This window comes from Trematomus bernacchii, unplaced genomic scaffold, assembly GCF_902827165.1.
Source record: "Trematomus bernacchii unplaced genomic scaffold, fTreBer1.1, whole genome shotgun sequence".
Lineage (NCBI taxonomy): Eukaryota > Metazoa > Chordata > Actinopteri > Perciformes > Nototheniidae > Trematomus > Trematomus bernacchii.
Window position 1 is genome coordinate 13137606 of NW_022987698.1, and position 26353 is coordinate 13163958.

General features: G+C 39.8%; 1 protein-coding gene across 6 annotated transcripts in view; it reads right to left on the reverse strand.

Annotated features, from left to right (window-relative positions):
• The window catches only part of arhgef10la (Rho guanine nucleotide exchange factor (GEF) 10-like a), a 133629-nt gene that overhangs the window by 46515 nt on the left and 60761 nt on the right, over nt 1-26353 (reverse strand). For all 6 annotated transcript variants that reach the window (XM_034139036.1, XM_034139035.1, XM_034139039.1 and 3 more), the window contains 2 exons: nt 17359-17459; nt 1483-1604 (listed from right to left, as the gene is read on the reverse strand). In XM_034139036.1, coding sequence (XP_033994927.1) covers nt 1483-1604; nt 17359-17459 — 223 coding nt within the window. The remainder of the gene's footprint in view (nt 1-1482; nt 1605-17358; nt 17460-26353) is intronic.

A 26353-nucleotide genomic window follows, 5' to 3' on the forward strand; every position in this document is an offset into this window, starting at 1 on the left:
GCATGCCCTTCTCTGGCGTGCTCAGGTGCTGCTTCATTTGTTGTGCGAGAAGTGGAGAATCTGAGCAGACCCTCAGAGACCGCCGGGTCCCACTGGCTCCAAATACATTAATTGACTTGGCTCTGTATCCAGCCAGGTGTAACACACTTTGGCGGAATACTCCGGAACGTCGGCGAGATCTTTGGGGAAATCCCCCCCTTCCATGTTAAGGCTAGACTTTCCGCACCTCCAGCTGCTGTTTCACCTCACCTTCTTATCTCTTTCACATGGCTAGCAGACTTTGAGGTTGGCGAATAGGTCTTAATCTAATGTTGGAACATTGATTTATGCTTGGGTGTCCCACAGCCATTAAGATAATTGCATGATCACTTTATAACATCCTCCCCCGGTGGCCATGGTAATTTGGCTCCCCCCACCACCCATATTGCTCTGAAAGACTCGTAACCACATTATAGAGGTAGAAAATGTGGTCGGAAATATCATCTTTCAGCCCCTGCAAATTGATTTTATACCATTTCCACTGACTTCTAAAACCCTTTTAGTCTATCTCTCACCTGTGTTGACCATTTGATCTATTGGAGGCTTCTAGGTCTTAACAGCATGTATTGATCGAAAGTCTTCAGCCGGCATCTTAAGGGGATGCTCTCGTGTCACCTTGCACTTCCAGCAGTCCAGGTGTTTCTGAGGGCAATCATCGCCGAGACAATGTATTTTTAGCTGTTAGGGCAAGACAAGTGGGCTTTGATTGCCTTCAATGGGAAATGACTGTGTTAAATGGATCTATGATCTCTTTCGACAAAATCTTTCTTTGAAATAAAGATTCCAACAGCACTACGGACTAATGGCTGCTTAAGAGGAGAACTAGACGTTGGTGAAAGTCAAATCGCTTTGAGGGATTGAGCCAAGGGGAAGCACTCTGCTTCCTGAGTATCAGCACTCAGCCCAACAAGATGCAGTGATGTGAGACTTCAAACTGACAGCAACAGTAAGATGATCCAAAGAATGTCATCTATTCCATCAATCGTTTATTCTTAAATTCTTCAACAGCTATTATTAGTAATAGCATTAATATTTATTGCCCAGTCTGCTCCGATAAGTTAGCTGGCCGGCTCTGTTGTGTTTGGTCAACCGCTTAGAGATGTCCCGCCCCCCGTATCACGTACAATGTGTTGGAGCGCTAGCCAATAGAAGCGCGAGTGTTAAATAGTGATGTCTGGAGGGGAACTTTGGGATTTTATCCTTTGCAGGCCATTTACATGCAGAAAAAACCTTTATAACAGACTACTGAAAAACCCAACAACGCATCTATATAACGTGCAAATATAGAAAAACTATGGGGTTCATATTTCTTATGAACAAGACTAACTCTTACAAGATTAACTTATAATAGTTCATATGATATAGACCTATTTAAGCTTCAGACCACATGGTTGTTCTCTTTAAAACAATGCCTGTTGTTAGTAATGGAGGCAGCAGGTTTACCTTTCTCTCTGGTGACTTTGTAGCAAACACAGGCATGTGACAGGCAAGCAGCGGACATGAAAACGGGGCCATCGTCTTCCCCTCGTCCTCTCCACACAACCAGCCTGGTGAATTCTCTGCTCCTGAAATAGAAGAAAGAGAGAGTTCTGTTTACATTTGGAGCTAACATTGTTGTAATATACCAACTAGTTGTGTTGCCGAGCTTATTGACATTACACTTCTGACCCTCACAGTGAGCCAAGGAGTAAGCTCTGAAATAATTATACAGACATTTTGCCACCCCAGGTGTGCGTTATGAATGGTGTTATTAGCATGTGGAAGTTTTAATCAGCCAGAGGCTTATTCCCTGTTGTAGAAGGCGAGGCCAGGTAGTGCCAACACAGAGCCTCAACAGTGATTAAAGCTGCACTTAATCAACACTGAGAGTCACTCCCAGCAGGAAAAATGCAACCGCTGGATTTGAGTAATAATAATGGATTTGCCTGGCGAATGCAGCATCATAGCTCAGAGCCTTACAAACAGGTGCACCTCTGACAAGGCGCTTGGCAAATATGCCAAAGTACTCCCTATTATGTAATTGTGTAATCGTAAATTTCAATTTACAGAAACTAAATTGGGCATGAAATTTAACAGGTTGCTAAAATGTGCTTCCTGGTTTGTTACCATACGTTACCCTGGAATAAGCTACACGTTATGTCTGTCGTCCGCCTCCAAGGCAGCGCCACAGATGCATTAGGCTCATTTGCGGTATAGTAAAAGTGGAGTTTGTTTGATTTAGAGTATTTTTTGTTCATTCATTCTGTAGAAAAAAAGGTACGAGGAGCACTGAAGGGCCAAATAGATGATCTTTAACTGACAGAAAGAACCATGGCTGTAACATTGGTTTTATTTCTCTTTTGGCATCACAGATGCATCACTTGCAGTGGTGGGAAGTCACTCAGTACTGAAGTACTGAGTACAACAGAGTATTGTAACACTTGTCTGGCCAAGCACCAATGTTAATATTGATATAACTGACATTACCTTTCTTTACATATCGTACTAAGTCAACTAAACAAAAATAGAGGCTTTTATATTTTAAAATTACTTCCTTTCTTCTTTAACATTGCCACTGATATTAGTCAAATACTGTATTACAGATGTGTCATCAGTGTTGACAGTTAGCAGACGGGATCACAGCGTTGCTAAATCCTTGTCACAATCAAAGCTTGAGTACTTCTGAATAAATGACTTAAAGGTCGGGTAGGTAATTCACTTCAGAAACACTTTTTGTTATATTCCATGGAATACTCTTAACATCCCGATAGCAATGAATATATTAAATGCTTTGACAATAAATACATAAAAAAAATATCATCTGTGGAAGCCGTAGTACTGTAAAAAGCACAACCAATCATTTTTGCCGGCCCGGCTAAAGTAACTGGATGGCCTACCTGCCTGTCAGCACAAACTTATATCGTGCCCTCATTGGTCATGTGCGCGTTCGTGTGTGTTGGAGGAGGGGCTCTATAAGGAAGTGTGAAGGAAGGGGCAGATTTTTTTCGGCTGCGTACTTCCAAATTCTAGCGCACTCGAGCAGGTTTCTCCATTCTTACCTACCCTACCTTTAACATGAAAACATTTAAGCAAAAAGATACAGGAAAGATCAAGGACAGGAATGAACAGCATTGGGTGATTGTGTTGGGTCTTATATAAAAGAAACATTCTTCAATTACTTTTTTCAAATATTTCTTTTGAGAACATCTCCAATGTTTTCTGAATAGTGGATATCTAAAGATATATCTGCAAATGATACAGACAAGTATCAACATGGCTGCACAACTCCAAGGGCAACATGAATGAAACCTATAATGTGTAAATATCATATTGTAAATGTCATAATATACAGTGTTCCTGTCATTGGGGCCAACCTCTGCACGTTTGAAAATACTGACAATAGAGAGAAAATAAAAATTGTTCATTGTATGTTCATTTTATATGGAGAAGGATCAGGGCCACGTAAACATTTTTAGAAGAATTCCTTAATCTCAGAAAAATGTGCACATCATGCCCCAACCCTCTTTTGTAATTGTATCTTTAAACAATAATTATTTATGATTTACTGACTCTAACAAAGACGTTTACACATGAGTGACTGAACAGTCTTTCTGAACAAGGCTACTGTAAAGAATGGAGTGGTTATATGGTTTTAAATCATGCAGTCATTTATATTAACAGTCATGTAGAGTTGTTGAGCGTTCTTTAATCATTTGCATGTTGTCTCTATCCCTCAGCAGGCCACGACACAGCCAGGTGCAAGGTCACTTATTAAAATACTTTAATTGAGAGCAGATTGCTTCACATTGGCAATGGTTCCCACTGTTCATTGGTACCCAAGAGTAATCATCCACCTTTCTTTGCTAATTATTAGATAAGCATAAATAATTTGGGTAGGCTGGCTTCTCTTACTGAATTTGTCAGTCTTTTAAAAATAAGTTTCCAATTTAAAAGAGAGGTGGATACACACAGATAGATAGAAAGACACACTGGGATTCACACTAAAGGACAGGTCGAGAAAGTTGAATTGAGACAAATTAGCCTTAACCTTCAGACTTTGCCATGTGGTAATGATGATGAATAACGGTGAACAAATGAGGACCCGAAGGCCACTTACCTCAACACACACACACACAAAACTAAACTTCATTTCACAAATAATATCATCAGTTGAACGTGTACAGTGTTTCCCACAGATCTGAAATATACTTGGGGGGGTGGTGGTAGCAGGGGTGGGGGTTGAGGTGACGTGCCTTTGTGACGTGCAACAACATTAACATTAACCTTTCTGTTGGTCGCTTGTTAGCAGACCCTTCACGCCATGGCAGAGCGACCAGGTACAGGCAGGGCCCGTAGTGATAGCCCTATAGTTTAAATCTACTACCCACAAATAAACATATGGACATGGGTTACTATTTTAAGTGGGTGGACCTCAAATCCTCTAGGGGGGTCCGGAGGCATGCTCCCCGGGTAAGATATTTTTTTTAATTTTGGAGTTAAATGCATCAATCTGGTGCATTTTAAGGGGAACATAAAGAGACTAGATCTATGGGAACATCTATATGAAACAGAACTGTATACATTTCAATTATCATACAATCATGGCCATAACCAATAACATACCATTTCCAATATGAAAAAACACTGAAACTTGTTTATTTATTTATTTTTGGTTCATTTATAGTTGTGAGTGTGTCTGTGCTCCTGAACCAGCCTCACCTGTCTCCCTCCTCTCCCCCTGCTCCTCTTTGAGGCAGCAGCAAAGACTAGTTTTAGCTCTCAACAAGTTTTAAAAGTGTATCTTACCTTTTTTCACCTAGTTAACTTTATTTTATTTTATTCATGCATATTTTACTAATCACTCCCCCCTCAAATGGAAATATGTGTTTACATAAATGGTGACCAAACCGTTTGAGACCCACTGAGAACTTAGACTAAGTTAACTATCTAAACACTCAGAGTCCTTTACCTCACCTGAGCTGAGGTTATCCCGAGCTTGAATGACACACAGAGACCAATCGAGGGCTTTGATTTATGATCTGTGTGACAGTGGCCATGTCGGCAGGCCACATCATGTAGACAGCCAGTCACCCTGTGTGAGGCAGGCCACTTAACAGGCCAGGCCATCGGGAAACCCCCGGGTCCTCCCGATGGCCAGTCCGGGACTGGGTACAGGAGGCGTAGAGCGAGGGATCATTGTCCACAAGTAAATCAATCGCAGATGGCGTCGTGGTCGTGGATGAATACAAAAAAAAAACTAAATGGGTCGCGAAATATACTTGGGCGGCCGTTAATATACCTGGGCGGCCCGCCCAAGTAAAGTCTATGTGTGGGAAACCCTGGTGTATAGGAAAATACATCACCCAAGAGTTGTTGCTATTTTGCATTCCTGTTGAAAATGACCTTTTCCATGCCTTGATATTTATTATGTCAAATTTGCATTCACTACACATACAACACTACCTGAATATATTCTTTAGTTTTGATATTAACTGTAGGAAATGCCTGAGAAAATGTATTCCATATGTTTTGTTCCGTCTGTTTATTCTGTGTTTTCTCTTGTATGTCACACTACATTAACGTCATTATTGCATTTATCATCCATAGCATTAACGGACTGAAAAACAAACAAGAAAAACATGCATGTCAGCCTCCTCGTGGTTATTACAAGAAGGGGCCTAGGCATGGGGGTTACTGTGGCTCCCAATATACACCAATTAGCATCAAATTGCAGAAGTGTGCCGACACACAGACTGCAAACATCAGCAACGTCGTTAATGCAAGCAGTCCGAAATAATAACAATCAAAAGCGTTAGATATCAGCAAACTGATGTGCATACGTTGTATAGATAATATCTTCAGCAGATTAAAGATAAATGTGATATGAGCTTCATGACAGAAGAGCTACAGAAAATGAATTATTGAACATGTTGGAAAATAATTGAGCCTTAGCAAGCCACATGAGATTCAATCAAATCAAAACAACAGGCCATCCTGATAATGTTTTCTCCCCAATCTCATACAAAAACATGGTCAGGAAAACAGTTAAAATATTAAAAATTCACACAAAGAGATTCAAACCCATTTGGCTCAGAGGTTCTTAAAGTAGCTTCATACTGGAGTCAAAAGCTACATCGTCCCTGATTTCGAGTTGGGAAGTCAGGGAATGTGCTCATAAGCAAAGAAGACTTGTTTTATTATATTGGTACTAGAACTAGATGATAGTCGTTTCTATGAATTTTGCTATTGGGCAACACATTTTTCCGATTATTCCGACCTCACACGAAAGCAGCACAAATGCAGCCCAGAATATGGATGCGCTCCAAAATTGTATGTGTTCTTTTTAGGCCATGTTACATACAGTATGTATGCCAAGTTTCATGAAAATCAGGCAAGTAGTTATTCTGAAATGCTGCTGAGACACAGACAAACAATCTGAGCCGAGAACATAACCTCCTTGGCGGAGGTTGAAATCAATACTGCATTAAACTGGTGATAAACTTACAAAATGATTTGGCAAATCGTAGGCATGAGGCAAGCACCACATTACTTAACATTTATATTAGTTTTCATGCGCATCTATTGGGCTCTCCAGGAAATAAAATGTCTCCTATATGCAGACAGCTTATCGCACTTTTCTCTACAGCAAATGATTGTATTACATAGACCTGGAAAAATCAATAGCAAAACAAGGAGAGAGTAACTGTGATTCAGAAAAAGATTCAGAAGTTGTTTATTTACTGTTTACAAGGTAAAACACTCCTATACACCTTTAGCATAGCATACTCCTTTGCTTGAAAATAAACGAACATAGAGCCTAACAGAAGACATGCATTGTGCCGTACATGTTAAATGAAACTTGCCTGGATCGCACAGTGATGTTAGAATGTGCAAAGTGTAAAGGGAGGTGAGCAATGTGCTTTTACAGGGCAAACTACCTGATTGGGCAGGGGGTGCTATAATTCTATCAGGATGAACCACTATAAGATTACACAAGTCCATTACAGAGCCTGTACTCTACTTGGAGCTACAGTTATGTCCACCAGTGTTTAATACAATTGGGATATCACATTAAACCTGAATATACAGTTGCTGCATAGATACATTGCATGGATGACTTTGGTGTAAATATTCCTAACCAGGGGTACTTTCCCCCCATCTGAAAAAATGTATTAGTCGGTAAAAGAGAACCGACATAAACATTTGTCCTTGTTTGTTATACCGGTCTTATTCTAATTTAGCTTGTTTTATTCGTAGTGTTTTGCCTTTTTTATACATGTATTTAAATGGCCTTTCATATACTGTTTCTGTTGCACTTTATCTTAATGCTTCTGGTAAAGCACTTTGAATTTCCTCGTGTTGAAATGTGCTTTATAAATAAACGTTTCTTGCCTTACCAGATATGATAAGCAAGCTGCACCTTAGTGAACTGCAAGACCTGAACAGAACGTACTGATTTAAAATGCATGAATACACGTTAGCAGAGAAGCAGAGGAGTCAAAATAGATATTTAACAGTGATATATAAAGGGGTTTATCCAGCTTCTGCCAGTCTGTGAGGTAGTAGAAGTACCAATCTGTAAACTTGAATGACCCTACAGAAGACACACAAGTTACACTACAACAATTGGATTGTTTTAACTTGTTTGAAAAAACAATTGTGAAAACACTATCAACTTTTAACTGAAGTGACCCACTGGGTTTACATTATAATAAAAAAGGTTGGGATCCACTGGATTAGTTAACAGTATTCATCGAACCAGGGTAACACAATGTTACCTTTCAAATGATATCACCGTTACTATAAAGTCCTTATGTAGAGCTGAAGGTTCGTTTAAGCATCAATGTCCATTGAAGATTAAATTCCTGTAGTGATCTAAAACCACCGCTCAAATTGCTACAAATTGGAGGTAATATTACTTTACTTGGGTATTTCCAATTATTTCTTACTTTGTACTTAATCGACTACAATTTAGAGGCACATATTTGACTTTCTTCTGCACTATATTTTTTTGAAAACCATAGTGACTTTATTGAAATTTGAATGAATGAGTGAAGCTTAATAAAACACAAATATAATCAACAACTAACTAATGCTTTGCTAATAATTTGATGCTAATACTTTAATGTCTGTATGTATGTATTGACTAAAATACATTTGTAAATAAATACTGTTTTTAAACCGAATTGAACTTGAATAATTAAGCCACTATTAATAGTGTTTAAGAGTGTTTATACACTGTGGTATTACTACTACTACTACCACCAAAACATCATTATACAAATTATAGCGAGTTCCACTGAACTGCAGTTTATTTCTCTACTGTATACAGTCTTTGTTAATAATGGATAAGATTCTACAACCTTAAGGTTAAGGTCAGCTCTATGTACTCATCCTGTATAATAACTAGCAACATCATGTGTGAAGTTGTATGGTCGGAATACTAAGGAGGGAGATTTAGTTTCTCAGTCTTTTTATTCCAATCATGCTTTTGTTTCAAGTCTTTTGCTGATGAAGATTAATTTGCAGAGCATGGCGCTCTATCAACCCCAGTGACACAAAGGGCAGAGATATAGACTAATTAAATACAGCAGTGCAATTGATATATCCCATGGATCAATGAGAGTGTGGGATCTGTTAATTAAATCCGTGATAATGTTTACTCATCATAAACATTTCCCATGTTTGAGCACAGCGAGATAGGCAGCAGAGATTATCGCAGATTAATTTTCAGGGTGAGGGAAAATCCCTCCAGCACACACTGAGTGAATGCTGCTCTTGTGTTCTGTTAAATGTTTATATTTAGAGTGTTATCAAAGGGACTCTACCAGCGTCTTTGTTGACGGGACACACTTTAACAGCACAAAACAAAAAGATAACAGCTACACTTTAGGTATGGCTAATGCAATTTGAACAGATGTAAAGAAATCAGAAGCAAAGCAATCTGAATCCGTGGGCAGAGGAGGGAGAAGTACTCAGATCTTGTACTTAAGTAAAAGTACCACAGTGTAGGACTACTCTGTTCCAAGTACAAGTCCTGCATTCAAAATGTGACTCAAGTAAAAGTACAAAAGTATTAGCATCAAAATAGAGAAAGTACCGAAAATAAAAGTGGTCATTGTGCACATTGGCCCATTTCCGAATAATAAATGTGTATGTGTTGATTATAATTATTGATGCATTAAAGTGTTATCAAAGCTGGTAAAGGTGCAGCTAGTTTGAATGACTTTGTATGCTGCTTGTGAATTTACTCCAGGTGTAACTAAATACCTTATTTCTAGTCTAATAAAAGTCTTATTTAACTGCCTTCATTCAAATCTCAAATCAAAACTCACACTTTCAGAACTGCTGTAATTATTGTTGTGTTTAATACATCTAAAATGTGTAGTTTTGATGTTTTTTACACATGTTAAGTGTATAAATAAAATGTATTATTATTATTATTAAAGTGTTGATTATATTTCACATTATCAATCAAAATCTGCAGAGTAACTAAAGGTATTAAATAAATGAAGGGGAGTAAGAGAACACTATTCACCTCTAAGTTGTATCGGGGGTAGAAGTACAAAGTAGCACAACATTTAAATACTTAAAGGAGAGGTGTCATGCTTTTCCGGTTATTACCCGTCCCCTTGTGTGTTATGAAGGTTTTTATGCATGTAAATGGTCTGCAGAGTCAAAAACCCTCAAAGTACACCCTATAGCGAGTAAAATTCTAACACAGAAAAGACCTCCCCAAAACGCCTCGCTGGAACTTTCTCATGTTCTTCCTGGACATTGTGACGTGTGAACACCCAGTAGCCACGCCCAGAGCTATGACGCGATACGGTCATGCGGTACCCGGAACGAAATGGACCAATCCGTGGAGCCGTTACGTTACGTCCGCGGAGCCGTTACGTTAAGCCCCCGCTGATTGGTCCAAATTGACCAATCCACGGACTTCCTCACACACACATCTGTGTGCAGGGAGCAGGCAGCTCAGCTGATTTCTCCTCCCTGGCTGCAGGCTGATAACAGACAGTTGGGATTGCGGCGAAATTCTCTCTGCAGACCCATTCTCACAGCGTTTATCAACCTTTTTCTTACTCAATATCAAGCCACACTTATTGTTTTTACTTCGGCTGTGAGTTTGTGTGTGCTCAGGATGAGTTTGGCTGTGTTTCGCTATGTATCCTAAACAAGGAAACAACACCTCCACGGAGCTCAGCGCGATTCACAACGTCCCGACCAATCAGAGCACACTGTGCTCACAGGGAGGGTGGGGGCTGGAGCTTTGGGAGCTACAACGAGCCGTTAAAGGCAGAGAGTGAAATTCAGTGAATACACGTAGTTTACAGAGATGCTGTATGAGAAACCGATGTGAGTTTGGAAAAATGCACAGTATAAATCTATTTTAGTAGACCTCAACAATGGAATTATGATCAGTGGAAATGGCCATGACACCTCTCCTTTAAGTAAAGACAAGTATCTCAAAATTGTACTGTACTTGAGTAAATCTATTTAGTTACTCTACACCTCTCTCCATGGCCTAATAAAAGTGCTCACAGTCTCTTTTTAAAAAGGTCCACGCAGCGGGGGGGGGGTTTGCATCCTCCCCCTCACTTGTCTCCGGTGCGGCATACATTCCCATGGCACAGGTTATCACACGGTGGATTAAGAAGGCGTGTCAGAGTGTGTGCAAGAACCTCCGAGCTGCACTCCACTCATCTATTGATCCGTGTGCAGGGGGAAAAAGCGAGAGACCGGCACACTTAGCAGTGTAACCACAGGCAACAGCCCCCTGCCTGCCCTCTGTTCCCATGCAGTGGGACTGATTGCTTGTCTCAATCATCCTTCCCGACCGCCCCCACCTCTCCATCTTCCAACACACACACATAAACACTTAGGCCCACACAACCTCATCAGCCCCCTCTCCTTTGCCCACATTCATTCCGTTGCTTCTGTCTCAGCGGCAATCTCTCATGATTTGACGGCCTCTTGTTCTTCTTGTGAGGGCCATCAAAGTCTGCCGCCTTAACCCTGTGTGAAAGGGCCGAGGCTGCATGGTAGGAAGCAATTAATTGTGCGGCGAGAAAAGCCCATTAATTAGGAAATGCTTCTGGCTATTTCACCAAGACTCTTCAGAAACCGTAGGGCTACTAGGAGAGGCATAAAAGATGCAACGGCACACCGGGTTATTAATGGGCCCCGGGGCTTTTGGCGAAGCACCACCGTGGGGTAATTCTCGCTTTCTATTTTCAGGGCCTCGTAACAACACCACATGCACTCACAAAGTGGCAAATGCTCTTTGCTGGCAGTGTCTCTTATCAGGCTAGGTAGCCATTTTATAGCATCTAAAGCCACTTGAATTGTGCCAAAATACATTGATCTCCAGTCTTTTTCAAAAACCACTACCATCCTAGGTACAGGTGCAAATGGGTTCTGAGAAAACTGATAGCATTAAGTGGTTGCTAATGGGCAATACACTGATAGTACTTTAATACAGCATGCAAGTATGTCACTAAAAGCCACTGATATTCACACATGTTGCACAGGGATGGCTATTAACTACAGCAGTGGAATATTGCTGTGTTTCCTCTAAATGGAGGTATAACAGAATCAAAACTGGTGTGAAGATGGGTCTGGGTAAATGAGTTTTGTGATGTCTAATCACTCACTAAATCATGCATGAGAACATTAGCTATTTGCGGTGTCCGCCATTTGGGGACATTTTGCGGAGCAAGGCACCCATTTCAAACTAAACAAGACCGCGGTTGGGTGCGTTCGAAATGCGGATTCAATTGTAGGTCTCCCTGAGCACAGGGCAGGCCTGCCTCCGCCAGCACTGACGGGGGAGCATCAATGACAGCACGTCATCCGTGAAATTAAATCAACAACTCTCTTATTGTAATTACCTTTGGTTAAATGGCAAGGCAAAGTGTGGGTGTTATACAATTAACATGTAATTGTCATCCTGACCAGGTTGGTGGCGTTCTTGTTCCCAAAGGGACTCAATGAAATGCATCAGCCCGCCCTCATCTCCGCCATTTGCTTTAAGATATATGATATGATGAGTAACAGCATGTCACATTGCTGCTGTGTGCAGTATGTGTAGTCATGAGTAAAGGGTCATGTGTAATCTATGCTGCAGTTTATGAATTGGAATTATTTTCAAATTACTCCTTAAAAAGCACCATTGAGTTATTACCAGGGTTTTGTCTGAACCGGGTAACAGGGGCACAGCGCCCTCTTACTTTCGGCTTAAATGTTAAGTTAAGTAATAACAGAAAACAATATTTCTGTTTGTCAAAAACTGTATAATTACTAAAGAAATATGAAAATCGTGTCGAATAGACCGTCAGACGGCATGGGCAGCTTTGTTTTTACGGAGCTCCGAGTAAAGAGGGGATCGATATCCGGTCGGTCTGCCGGTGGACGATTGGCAGGCAACAGGTTTACACTTAAACTGTTTTCAGTAGAGGAAGTAAAGAAACCGTAACTCAGGATGTATTTGTTGTTTGAGGTGCTAGACTTGACTCAGCAGCTTTAAGACATCAAGAAACTATGATTTTGTTGAACATTAAGGCATGTTAACGTGTCTCAGGATAAACAAAAAATACAAAAATGAACCTGAAACTTAGCCTTATATTTCCTCCTTTAAAACAAAAAGTATTTAAGCAATAATGCTGGTCATATGTATACTGTAACTTATACACACAGAATATCAAAAAAACGCCAAACATTGTGTCTTTTCCATTTAATATCATTACTGTTTATGCAGTAATTAATGCCAATGCCTGCTTAGAATAGATCCCCCTGTGACTCGAGAGAATGAGGAGCTATACAAAGATAAATGCACTTTTAAACAGGAAGGTCATTTATTTTATAAGTCGTAAGAGAATATGTTGTCACTCAGCTTGAATAACCAATGTGCTATCTTTGGGTTAATGACCTTGCTCTTGTAAGTTTATCATGATAAACATTTCCATTAACCTCAGTTTGTGAGGTCACATGAGGGAGATAGCATAAACACTGTGTGGGCTGTTGACTATAAATATGTATAGAAATTAATGTAAGCCATGCGAGAGAAAGGTAACCCCTAGATTCCACCGGGTCCGTCTGCGCCGCGGTTTTGGTCAGACCTCCTCCAGCGTCATAACCCACCGGGCGCCTTTCAGAAGCGTTTCAGAAGCGGAGCGTCTTGCGTGCCGGCTCGCAGTTTTTGTTGATTTGGGCATATTTCCTGGACAGGCTACTTTGTACAGACAAAGTTAATAATAATTGTAATATTCCAGTTATAAACGACATGAATCAAAGATGTGTTGACATATTATTAACATAATTATTCCATATATATATAATTTACACAGTGCCTGTAAACCGGAGGAGAACGCTGGCATTTCTCCTCCTACTTGAAAGACTACGGAGGGATAGGGTCTGCAAAATGTGTTTGTTTTGGGGATTGACTGGATGCTCTGACCGGTCCACTTCCTGCCCGGCGCCGCTGCAACGCGTCGAAAATAGACTTGCATCCTATTTTTAGCGGAGCCCAGCGCCGAGACGCTTCTGGGACACTTCTGGGACGCTTCTGGGACGCTTCTGGGATGCTTCTGGGACGCTTCTAGCCGTAACGCGGGACGTCTTGTGGAATAGCACCTATTGACTATAGTGGCCGCGATCGCTGTGAACGCCGTGGCGCGGCCGTGGCGCGGCCGTGGCGCGGCCGTAGCGCGGCCGTAGTGCGGCCGTAGCGCGGCGCAGATGGACCCGGTGGAATCTAGGGGTGTGAAAGGGCTTGAAGAGAATAGCCTTTGAAAACATTTAAAAAATAACTACTTTTGTTTTTCTTAATTATATATTTAGTATTCATTGCTGTTCCAAATGCCTTCCAATCTGTACTGTCTCTCTACATGTATGACAGCAGGGATTTTAAAACTGCATTGATACAATATGGGATGGATGTTACGAGTTACTACATTGCTTCATGGCAAAAAGGAAAGAAAAGGATTGAAACAACAAAACCAGCAGAGCAACTGTCAAGGTGTGAAGGAAACACGGCGTCCGTTTAAAATGCACACTGTCAATCATTTGAACGAGAGATGAGTGAATCAATATCTTTGTAAGACATTTCTTCTGGTAGAAATATCAAGTCTTCATTGTTTGCCTTGAGCTGAGAAATGATTTAATTGTTTGATGTCTTGACTGCAGCGGGGGTTTCTCTGTAATGTATCCTCTTCTCACTTTTTATTTATCTTACTTCCACTCCCAAAGCTCCTCTTATTTCCCTCTAATTCTCATTTTATTTATTGTGCTTGCTTTGGCTTTTTATTTTTTTGCACCTTGAATCCTGTTCTCCTCACACTTAGCCGCTTGTTATGTTGGTGATGGAGTATATTCAAAGCTAACTTTACTGCTGTTCTCATGGTAACTTGCTCTCGAGGGCAGATTTGGCTACAGGCCTAAAACCTTAGAAATGTAGATGTGTCAATTCCCTCTGATCAGTCCAGTGATTTTATTTTTCTTCGTCTAATAGTGCAAACATTTCATGGCTAGCTTAACATAGAGAGGTCTGCAACAGGCACTTGAGGCTACAAGGTAGCAGGTTTGATTGCAAATCAGATAAAGCTGGATTGGTGCTGACAGTAGCATTTCAGAGACAATCAATGTGTGTAATATTTACATTTTGAAAGCATTATATTGCTTGTCTTCAGGGGTGGAGGGTGTGTTTTATGAGTATAAGATCAATCCATGTTTATTTGTTGTTGTCCATTCCCAGTGAATGCCACATCAATTCAGTTTATTCAATTAGTCTAAGCAAAAGGAGTGAGATATTTGAATGCTCCTCAAGTCATACAGTCATATTGATGTTTCTTGAGGACTTCATGAGCAGACAAACCCTTTTAAACCGTGCAATTCAGCATTAATATCATATTTATATTAATACACCACTGAATACAATGTAATATACAAGTTATATATTACACTCTGATACTTAAACTTCTTATGTTTATATAAATAATCAATTTTATTTTATCTTCATTCCATGTTTTACTTTAAAATATTTTGTTTAAATACATTTTTGCATTCTATTTTATTTAATATTTATCTGATAATTTACTTACTACGTATGAATATTGCATTTTTTTTAAATTCTATCTTTTATTAACATTTTCTAACTTTAACTTCTTATTAATATAAATATTTGTATTCCATTTTATTTAATTGACATTTTTTAATTTAACTTCTCATGTTGATATAAATATTTTGTATTCTATTGGTCTTTTTCTTAATTTGACATGATTTACTTCAATTCTTAAGTTTATATAAATATATTTATGTTATCTTTTAATTGCAATTTCCTACTCTAACTTCTTATGTTTCTATACATTGTTAAGAATAGTTTTTCCCCATATTCTATTCTAATATTATTCTGATTTAAAAACATTATTATAGCATGGGGCTCCACATCCATATAACAGCAATGTATATACTGGACTGTGCTTTGAATAACACCCAGGTCCACTCGGCAGCTATATGGGAGGAGAGCAGCATGCTATATCTCTGCCACTGTCCTCATCAGTAGGCCTGCGGTGTTGCTGATAAAGGTGTGAGCAATACAGAGAGGCTGGGGATGCTTCACTGCAGCCGCAGCATCCTCTGTGCTCGGCCTGATGTTTTTGATGCCACAACCATACTCTACTGGAGACTCTACAGATGTAGTGTATGCTTCATGCACCTCTATACACCCACTGTGAAAGGTAAGCCAGCAGAACCGGGGAAAAATCAAGTGTTGTGGGTTTTTGTTTTAGTTTTTCTTGTTCAAGGATGGAGAATCTCAAGAAGCAGGGGAGGCAAAGTCTCAGGATTCTTTTCTTTTGGAAAGTAAAAAACACTTCAGGCTCCCTCTTATCCTTCATCCAACATGGGGTTCATTGATACTCTGAAGGATATGCTTGAGTGTCAAAAAGATAGACATATTTTCCTACACTCATCTTCGTCAAACATTTAATTGAGTGTCTTAAACCTCCAATGACTTCCTTTGAAACCTTGGATTTGTATGTGCTGATGCTTCAAGCGATGGCCTCTAGGATCCAAGAGGCCACAACAATATAATTGGAGTTACACTCAAGCGCAGTACTAAGAGACGTACCGCATGCACAACATAGCCAGAATAAAGTGTGTGTGACAAGGAAGAGCGCTCAAGGCGACACGGAGAGAAGGAAAGGCTGAGGAAGAGGAGACTGGGGGGGTGAGTGGGTTGAATATGCGTGCCGTCATGGCCAAATAAGCAGATGAATGTGCTCGGTAGTCCAATCGCTGAATTTGCCACTGGATGACAGCACGCATTGATTAACCCCAGAAAGGAAAATGTCCCTTAGTGTGGTCAGACAGCATAGTAGACTTAAGGCTGGGCAGAGAAGAGCAAGGGTTGGAGGAAAGATGTTGGGAAGATTAAAAAAAAGAACTGTGCTGCTCCCTGCTGGGCAGGGTGTGGCCATTATTTTTCTTCGTGGATATTGACCACTGCAGAGACTACACAATAAATGAGATATCAAAAATAAGAGCCTTACAAATTGGTAGTACAGAATTTAAAGGGGCCCTACTATTCTAATATTCAGGTTGATATTTGTGTTTTTCTGCCTCTACAGTGACATGTTTAGATGTGCAAAAAGAACTTTGTATTTATTATACTGCCTGTGGTGCAGCACCTCTAGAGCCCAGTGAGCTCTGATTGGTTAGATGGCTGGCTCTGTTGTGATTGGTCAACGGCTTGGAGATGTCCCACCCCTAAGCCTATCATGTACAATGTGTTAGAGCGCTTGCCAATGGCAGCCGGAGTGTTATGCAGTGATGTCATTATGTTAGAGAAGTAAACAAAGGAAGCCAGTGGAGACATTTCAGGCAGGGGGGGGAGTGTGTGGGAGAGAAACTGCCTCTGGAGGGAACTTTGGGGTTTGAGCCTTTGTAGACCATTTACATGCACACAAACCTATATAACACTACAGGAAAGGGAAAATCCCACAAACCATAATAGGGCCCCTTTAAATTGGATTCTAATGTTTTTTTCCAATACTTGGGAACAGAGGTTATTAATTCAACATTGTTTAAAAAGTTTGCCTCTTTCCTCAGCACATCAACTCTAAATGACCCAGTTGAGAGTCTCGAATGTTCTCTGATTATATAAGTCGTAACACCAACTGTGCTCTCAGCCAATAGAGAGTGAGGCAAACACTGATGGTAGGTCTGAGCCTCTGACTTAAAACATTGTCATTTCATTTCATTCCATTACATCATGTTGTTTATATAGAAATGGCATGGTAATCCTTTTTCTTTGTGAGTGTGTGTTTTGTGTTTGCTTACGTTGTGCAATCTTGGCCAAGTGCAGACGGTTGACCCAGGAGATCTTACTAAGGGGGTTTGGAGTATTGAGGACCACCATGAAACTGACAGGACGCCCTGACCTGGAAGAGAGCAGACAAAAACACACAGATTTATTGATATTACATTGGAAATGTTTGTCACAAAGTCATCGGGGAACAACAAAGAGTATAAACATTTCTGCTGGTTTAGTTTGACAGATTTCATTTCAGCATTTGATCAGGTCAAACAGTCTCTGATGTTGAGGCTCAGGAATGATCCCGGTGTTTACTAGGATTTGACATCAATATAGAGGGGCAACCACTGCATTGTATTGTGAACTCCTGCATGGTATTGAGAGTAAAGCTGAACCTTGAACCAAAAATGTCCTCTACAGGAAAAGAAAATATGTTCAGGTGTCTTTGTGCAACGCTCTTCCAAACAAATATGTTTTTATACTACTTATACATTTTCCGAATTATGTTGTGCTGAATTAAAATTTCAAAAGGACAACAATATTTAAATAAAAGTCAGTCAAGTTGTTATTCGCCATCTGAGGTAACACAATGATTTAGTCTATCGCCTTTGGGTTTGCAGTATTACGAACTGGATGTCTTTGGTCAAATTCCCAGAAAAAAATCACAACTTTTGCTTACTTGGAAGTGAGATCATAACACACAAGCCATTATCATCATTGCAATTGGTGTTGCTGTAGTGAACAACATTTTATAATTCAATTCCAGGAACTTTAAAAGAAAGAATGTGAATAACTAACCAGAACACATTCATTATTTATTTATTTATTTAATCGTTTATTTGAACCGGGACAGTGCACATTAATGAACATTTTAAACAAAATAATGTTTTTAAATGTAAATGAGCCGGATTTTAGCTTTGAGCTAATTTCCATCCGTAGTCCCGTCACATACAACATTTATGAACATAACATTTATATACATGGCAAACAGAAATACATGATATGCAGAAAGAGCATGAGCAGCATACAAGCATTTACCACAAGGCAGTGCAATGTAGCAGTAACGACATATAAAGTGCAGGAGGAGATAAAAGAGATACATAAAGTGCAAGATGAGATACCCCTGTATTAAAGTGCATTTAGCGGTGATTGCGCGGATGTTTATTTCTCAACCATTCTTTGAGTTGACCTTTGAAGCTATTGAGAGTGGGACAATCCCGTATCTCAGTAGGGAGGCTGTTCCACAATGAGCTGCCTTTAATGGAGAGGACATTTTGTCCAAAAGTGGTCCGTCTACGGTGGACTTCACAGTCTCCTCTGGTTTCTGACCTAGTGCAGCGTCCAGTGTGTTTTCTGTGGATGAATTCCCCTAAGGGAGGGGGGGCCAGTCCATGTAAACATTTATAATAAAAAAAACACATACTTTTAAAAGATATAAAATTGTCAAAACTCAAGAAATTGTGTTTCTCAAGGATGGCACAGTGGTGGTATGAATAAGGCTTTCTGTCAAACACCTTGATAGCTCTCTTGTACAGCTGTTCTATGGGTTTCAGGTTTGTGGCACAAGCAAACGACCAGTTTGTAAAACAGTATTCAATGTGGGATAGAATCATACAGTGGAGGTATGACTTTGCAGCACTGACAGTTAAGAAAGGTCTAATTTGTTTAAAATTTTGCAAGTTGAATTTAACGGTATTGGATACTTTCTTGATGTGTTTCTTAAAAGTTAAGTTTGAGTCCAGTATGACTCCAAGATACTTGAACTGGGGGACTAGTTCTAATTCTGCTCCGTTTAAAAACACATTGGATCCTTCGATTTTGACTGGTCGTTTACTGAACATCATGCATACTGGTTTTTTTGCATTTAACTGTAAGCAAATGTTGTTCAGCCAGTGTTGAACCTTGTCCAAATTATTGAAAAATTGAAATACGTCAGCTTTGTAAGGAGCACTTGGTGGTTAACAGTGTCAAAAGCCTTCCTGAGATCAAGGAACACAGCACCTACATATGGGCTCGTGTCCAACATAGATTTAACCTTTTCCACAAAGACACAGTTAGCTGTCTCAGTGGAGTGGTGAGCATGAAAACCAAACTGCATTGGGTGGAGTGGAGCGAAGCCTTTGTCTAAATGTTTGGTGATTAGTTTTGACACCCATTTCTCAGCTATCTTAGAGATACAGGGGAGGATGCTGATTGGTCTGTAATTGGACATAATTGCCTTATCCCCAGATTTAAAGATCGGTAGCCACATCATAACATGAAGCCATGCCCTAAAGCAAATACTGCTTATTCATTTATTTTACTCTTAAAGGGACGATAACTTACAAAATGAACAATTAAGATGCATTAAAACAAGCATTTGAGACAATTAGCACATTAATGAAATGTTTTCTGAGTGAACAAAATCAAGTTAGAAGTTAGACTTCTATACTTTTTGCTAAGAGTTGAGTCACCCCCTGCAAACCATTTGAAAAAAGGTACATTTTAGACACATACTGTATAGCAAGGTCCCATTTTCTGAAGAAAGACATTGAATAAATTGCTTGTCAATACCGGCAGATACCTTAAATGTCAACTAATGTTGGAACTCAATGTGTAGTGCACCATCATGCTAGTTGGCTTAACCCAGTTAACTCAATGGACAACAGACAACGATTTTTATCAAATTGGTTTCCGCCAGTGTTCAACTGAAGTTGAGTTTGACAAAAAATCTACGAGAAACGAGTCCTTCTCACAGCAGCGTTCAAGCAGCCCTTTACTGCCGATTCAGATCACGCCAAAAGAAAAACAAATGCATCAGCATCTATTTGCAGTTATTCGTGAGTAGTAGTGCACAAGTAAAACGTAGGATGTCAAAGTTAACAGAAGTTGTTTTATGTGAGTCAACAGTTGTTGCAGAGGTTTTAATATGAACAAATCAGATGAGTGGAGTGTTTGCCCCAAAGGAGCCTTGTGCTAATCTTTGCTTTAGGCTACAGTAGTGGCTCAAGGCTACATTAGTTGTTACTATGCTATCCAAACGCATCAACATCTGGTTGAGTTTAATTGTTGGTAATTGGGGCAAAAGGTTGTATGAAATACAGAATATTTTCAGTTATGCTGCTTGTATGTTGATCTTTTATTTAATGTTCATCAAGAGTCCAACAACAGTGATGATGTATTAGATAATGAGGTATATCCTTGAATTATTACAGTAAACAATTTTCTATCCAAGTTGCTTCTTCCAATAATTTAATTATGCCAAATCACCTGCTTACACGTTATTGATGTGGAGAAATTGTTAATATTGCACTATGGAAATATCAATAAAACAGAGTGGATAACCTGTAAGCAATTACAAATGTGCAGGCTGTTAGAAAAGAGGATTGTGCAGATATTTAAGCCTCCATTGCCAAAAAGGAAAATAGCAGAGGGACATTATACAGGTCGAGCTCCAGATTCAAAAGACATGATTGCAACATGCATTGTTTTCTCTATCCATGTAACAACAAGCAGAAATGACCTCAGAAAGAAACAAACCGACGCCTATGTATTAAATTGAAACTATTTAGCCTTCATTTTAAAACATCTCGTCCTACTTTCTTCTGAACATCAGGTTGACTATACTACAGGGTTTAATATCACAACAAAATGGGAAGTGCTATACAAACCAGAAAGAGTCAGAGAAACAGGGCACCAACAAGGAAAATACAGTTTTCATTTCATGGCACTTTAAAGGAGAGGTGTCATGCTTTTCCGGTTATTACCCGTCCCCTTGTGTGTTATGAAGGTTTTTATGCATGTGAACGGTGTGCAGAGTCAAAACCCTCAAAGTACACCCTGTAGCGAGTAAAACTCTAACACAGAAAATACCTCCCCAAAACGCCTCGTTGGAGATACGTCATTGTCCATTTGATTCTTCCGGGACGGCATGATGTCAAGCCGTACCCGGAACGAAATGGACCAATCCGTGGAGCCGTTACGTCCGCGGAGCCGTTACGTGAAGCCCCCGCTGATTGGTCCAAATTGACCAATCCACGGACTTCCTCACACACACATGTGTGTGCAGGGAGCAGGCAGCTCTGCTGATTTCTCCTCCCTGGCTGCAGGCTGATAACAGACAGTTGGGATCGCGGCGAAATTCTCTCTGCAGACCCATTCTCACAGCGTTTATCAACCTTTTTCTTACTGAATATCAAGCCACACTTATTGTTTTTACTTCGGATGTGAGTTTGTGTGTGCTCAGGATGAGTTTGGCTGTGTTTCGCTATGTATCCTAAACAAGGAAACAACACCTCCACGGAGCTCAGAGCGATTCACAACGTCCCGACCAATCAGAGCACACTGTGCTCACAGGGAGGGTGGGGGCTGGAGCTTTGGGAGCTACAGCGAGCCGTTAAAGGCAGAGAGTGAAATTCAGTGAATACAAGTAGTTTACAGAGATGCTGTATGAGAAACCAATGTGAGTTTGGAAAAATGCACAGTATAAATCTATTTTAGTATACCTCAACAATGGAATTATGATCAGTGGAAATGGCCATGACACCTCTCCTTTAAGTTTAATACATCAAGTTGTTTTTTTTCCTGTGTGAACAGCTGCTTGCCTGTTAGCAAGCTTCACAGAGGTTACATTACATTACATTTCATTTAGCTGACGCTTTTATCCAAAGCGACTTACAATTACCAATTACAGGGACATTCTCCCTGGAGTAACTAAGGACTAAGTGCCTTACTCAAGGGCACACTAGTGGTGGTGTGGTGTGGATTTGAACGGGATTTGAACTCACAACCTTCCGATCTTCAGCCCACCTCACTATCCATTAGACCACCACTATCCCCACTATAGGTTCGGTCTAGTGATTGTTGATTTCTGCCTGCAACATCCAGGGAAGGTTGGGACGACCACACCCCCTAGAATCTGGAGAATCACAGAACGGCCGGTCATCAAGGGCCGTTGACGGCCGACGGCCGGCTCGGTTCGCTCACGGCCGGCACCGCCCTTAATGTGTTTTTAAACGGCATCATTGAAGTTGCGCTGTTGACAATTCACGAGCACCCCCCGCCCCCGTTGACAATTTACCGCACCCCCTAAGTAAAATGACTTCCCGCGGCTATGCACCTCCAGGTCACAGTAAATCGCTACCCGCTGGGAATAGGCATGACCGGTACAGGCTGTGATAGGTAACGGCTTTTTGGTGCAAATTCAAGCTCAGACACAGTAGGAGTCCATATCTTACAGAAGATCTGCTCTGCTACTGCGTCTGAGAGGGACTGTATCTCTCTATACAGTTATGATGCAAGTTTACAGGTCAGAATATATAATAAATGAATTATTTCAAATGTAATGAAACACCCCCTTTAGGCTGTTTATATCAACCCTTTCGAAGGCTTATGATTATGCTAACTACAAATAGAATCTCTGTATTAAACAAACGTGACTTTGGCCTTTTTAGATACATACAAAAAACTCATGTCAATCTGTGGACACTCTGATTATTGTCTTTGTGTTTCGTTCAACAGTTCTCCTGGCCTTTCTAGAAAAGGCAATTTCATTCTGAATAAGCCCGTTACCTGGTTAAATAAAAGAGAAAAGGGCATGAATACCCAACGTACAGATTGACAGAGTGCAAGTGTATTATACGCCACAGAGGTGGTATGAAACCTTTTTTTGCCTTGAAACTGGGAATCGGTTTTGGAAATCATTGTGAAAGCAATGAATTCATTCTTTGCAAAAGAGAAAGTTACATGTTTTTCAGAAGGTGCCTTTCAAGCATTTGATGTTCAGAACATAGATTGTGTTTACATAGACATGAATAACTTGTATATAATTGTGTTTTCCCAGTTTCCTGTTTATGTTTTCAGAAACTGGAATAAGCCCTTTGCCTGTTTATTGAAGAAACCGGAGTATGCAATTTAGAGGAGTCTAAAATGAATCGGGGTACTGTTGCATGTTTACCATAAAATGAGGGTTTAGCCACGTGGTTCAACAGGAAAAAAAACTATGGAGCGACAAAGAAATTGAGTTTTGTCTTACCTAATGAAAAAGATGCACAGCTTTATCAATTAGCTACTTTCAGTAATAGCTTAGTACGTAGAGTGTGTAACCAAAGAGGTTACCATGACAATGTTATTCTAAGCTCTTTGGGCGATCGCAACGGAGAATAAATGAGTTGTTAAGTTCTCAAGAGTTAGTAAATGTAAAGTGTAGTGTTTAGTATTTGTTAACGCTTTGTACCTTTAGACCAGGTGCTCCTGATCTGCTTTGGACTTCGCCTTTGCTCAGGTGTTCCAGATCTGCCAGCATCGCTGATACTTAAGAAAGGTTGAAGAAGAAAGATCACTCTCTCTTGTTTTGCTGCGAGACACCGCAACGCTCAGTCGTGAGATTAGGATTTTATTCTTTATCTGCCTTTATTTCTTTTTTGTTGCTCCTTTTGAGGATGGACAATCTGGTAGTGCAGTTTTGGCGGATTTGTTAGTTTACTTAGTTTATGAACTATTTGTCTTAGAAGTAGGGAAGCTCTGGGTCCTACGGCCCCTGGTGTGGCTGGCACAGGCATATGTTGTGTTTAACATGTGATATAATTGACCAGAATACACAATATGATCATAACCAGGTCTGAAAAACAGTTAATGTCATGTAAATGCGCTCATTGTATTTGGTATAACATTATTTTTACCTCTAAATAGAATACACAATATTCTGGTAAAACTAAAAACACACTTGGTGTTTACTGTTCATGAATTAATAATGGCGTTCAACAGTTGAGTAATTTAAAAGAGAATAATCTACCAAGATGTCTCGTCTTATGCTTTATACTGACTAAAATATGCATATATTTACATTATGAATGCATAATTTAAAGTTAACAGTGTTGACAAATATCCTGTCTTCCTCTTCGGTGTAAATGATGCGGACATATATCCCTTAAAGCCTTTTAACATGTCAGATCAAACATCTGTAGACAGGAATTTGCATTTTGCCTCTGTCCGTATGCTAATTTAGGTGATTTTGACAAGTGGTAAATATGTTGCCGATGTCGACATTTTGCTTACAGGTGTGGGTAAGAGCATATTTCTTAGCAGTTGCAATGAAGAATTAGTAAAGGCACAAATTAGTTACTAAGGCGCATACAGAACATAAAACAAAATAACTTTAATTTTTGATAAAATGTACAGTAGATGTCTTAAATTGCGCAGATTGTCTAAGCCTATCCTATTTAAAGTTCCTTGAATTTAGTTTTGCTTGCTTTTATTTTTTCTTATATGTTCAATGTTATGCGCCAATACACCAAAGCCCCTTTTCTGTGTAAAATAATGAAAGATTTATTTAAAATGGCTTCAATTTAAAGTGATATATTTGGAACTGATTATTATATATACATATATGTATATTATGTTTCTATCAATCGGATTCTCACATCAAACATGTGTTATCAAGACATACAGGTAGAGACAGGGGACTTTAGTTTATTTACTGTTCACCAGAGGACTGCGACTCCTTTGAAGTTGCCAAAAGTTAACACTCTTACTTAGCCCGCCACAAGCCATTGGCTTTGTGTCTCCTTTTATCAGGTCTCAGGTCTCTCTTCGCGAGGAGAAAGAGACACACATTGTATGTGGCTAATACTGGGCTACAAAGCAGAAGACAACTTGAGGTAAACAAATAAAAGTCAGTCAAACTGTGTTTTTATAGCCTGACTCGTTATGTGTCCCAGAATCAAGCGCTCAGATATCTGAGATGGATATTTTGTTATTTTTCGCTCCAAGGAAGTGCTGGGACCCTGGAATGAAGCATGCTGTGAGCTAAACAAGTATTTGTCTATCAAAGAAGTGCAAAAAAAAAAAATTATATTCTCAGCAGTATAGACCAATGTGGCAGTGTGTAGGGACTTGGGATGAGAACCGGAAGGTGATCAATTTGAGGTGCTATTCAGCAAGACACTGGACCCCATAGTGTGTCCTAGATCAGTGGTTCTCAACTGGTCAGGCCTCGGGACCCACTTTTTACTTGGTCAATACATCGTGACCCAACATTTTGAAGCACTCAAATCTATTCAACAAAAAATCGTGCTGTAATATATACGCTTTTCAGAATACAATATTAATAAAAGTGAAGTACAGTGCATATACCCCTTATATCCCTTCACAGAACTAAAGTATGCATTTAAACAAGGTTTAATGAGATGATGGAATCAAAGCTGAACTATATAAAAAGGCACACATGCTGAAAACCCAACCCCAGCAGGGGGGTCTGTGGGGATTCTCCCCCAGGAGATTTTTAGAAATACTAACATAAACTACGCATTCTGGTACACTCTGAGAAGAAAATAAATAAATCTATTACTACCTGATATATTAATAATATTTTATGCCATTGTTTGTTTTTCACTTTGTTCTGACATCTTGCTGCGAGAAGAGTAAAGAGGAGATAGTCTGTGTGACTTACTTTAAATTGTGGGTAAGGGTAGATAGCTCCCATTGTTCTGTGACCTGTCAATCATCAAACAGGGGGTCATATTTCATTATGTGTTCATTTTTATCTGAAGTTGTACCCATGGATGTATAAAGAATAGTTCTACCTCAGTTATTCTCCGTGGGGACTTCCGCCAACAATCTTGATTCTGATTGGCCAGAAGACTCGAAAAAACATCAGCAGAGATGTTTTATTGAGAAGATGATCACTACGTGACAGAAGTTTTCAAAACCATTTATGGTCTCCGGTACTTCCAGTCCAACGCCTACTGAATGCACAGCGTTAGAAAATCGGTCCTTCAAAATAAAAGTTTGCATTTTTTCCCAAAAAAAAAAAAAAAAAAATTGCAATTTTTTTTTCAACTTTTTTTTCTTCACTCACACATCCGCGACCCACTTGAAACGGGTCCGCGACCCACTTTTGGGTCGCGACCCACCAGTTGAGAACCACTGTCCTAGATGCTGTACACATAATAACTGCCCACCAGGTTGAGTCATAGGTTCTCTCCTTCACTTCATTTTCAAGATGCAGATTTTTGTTTATCATTCTCAAACTGCAACTGTGCA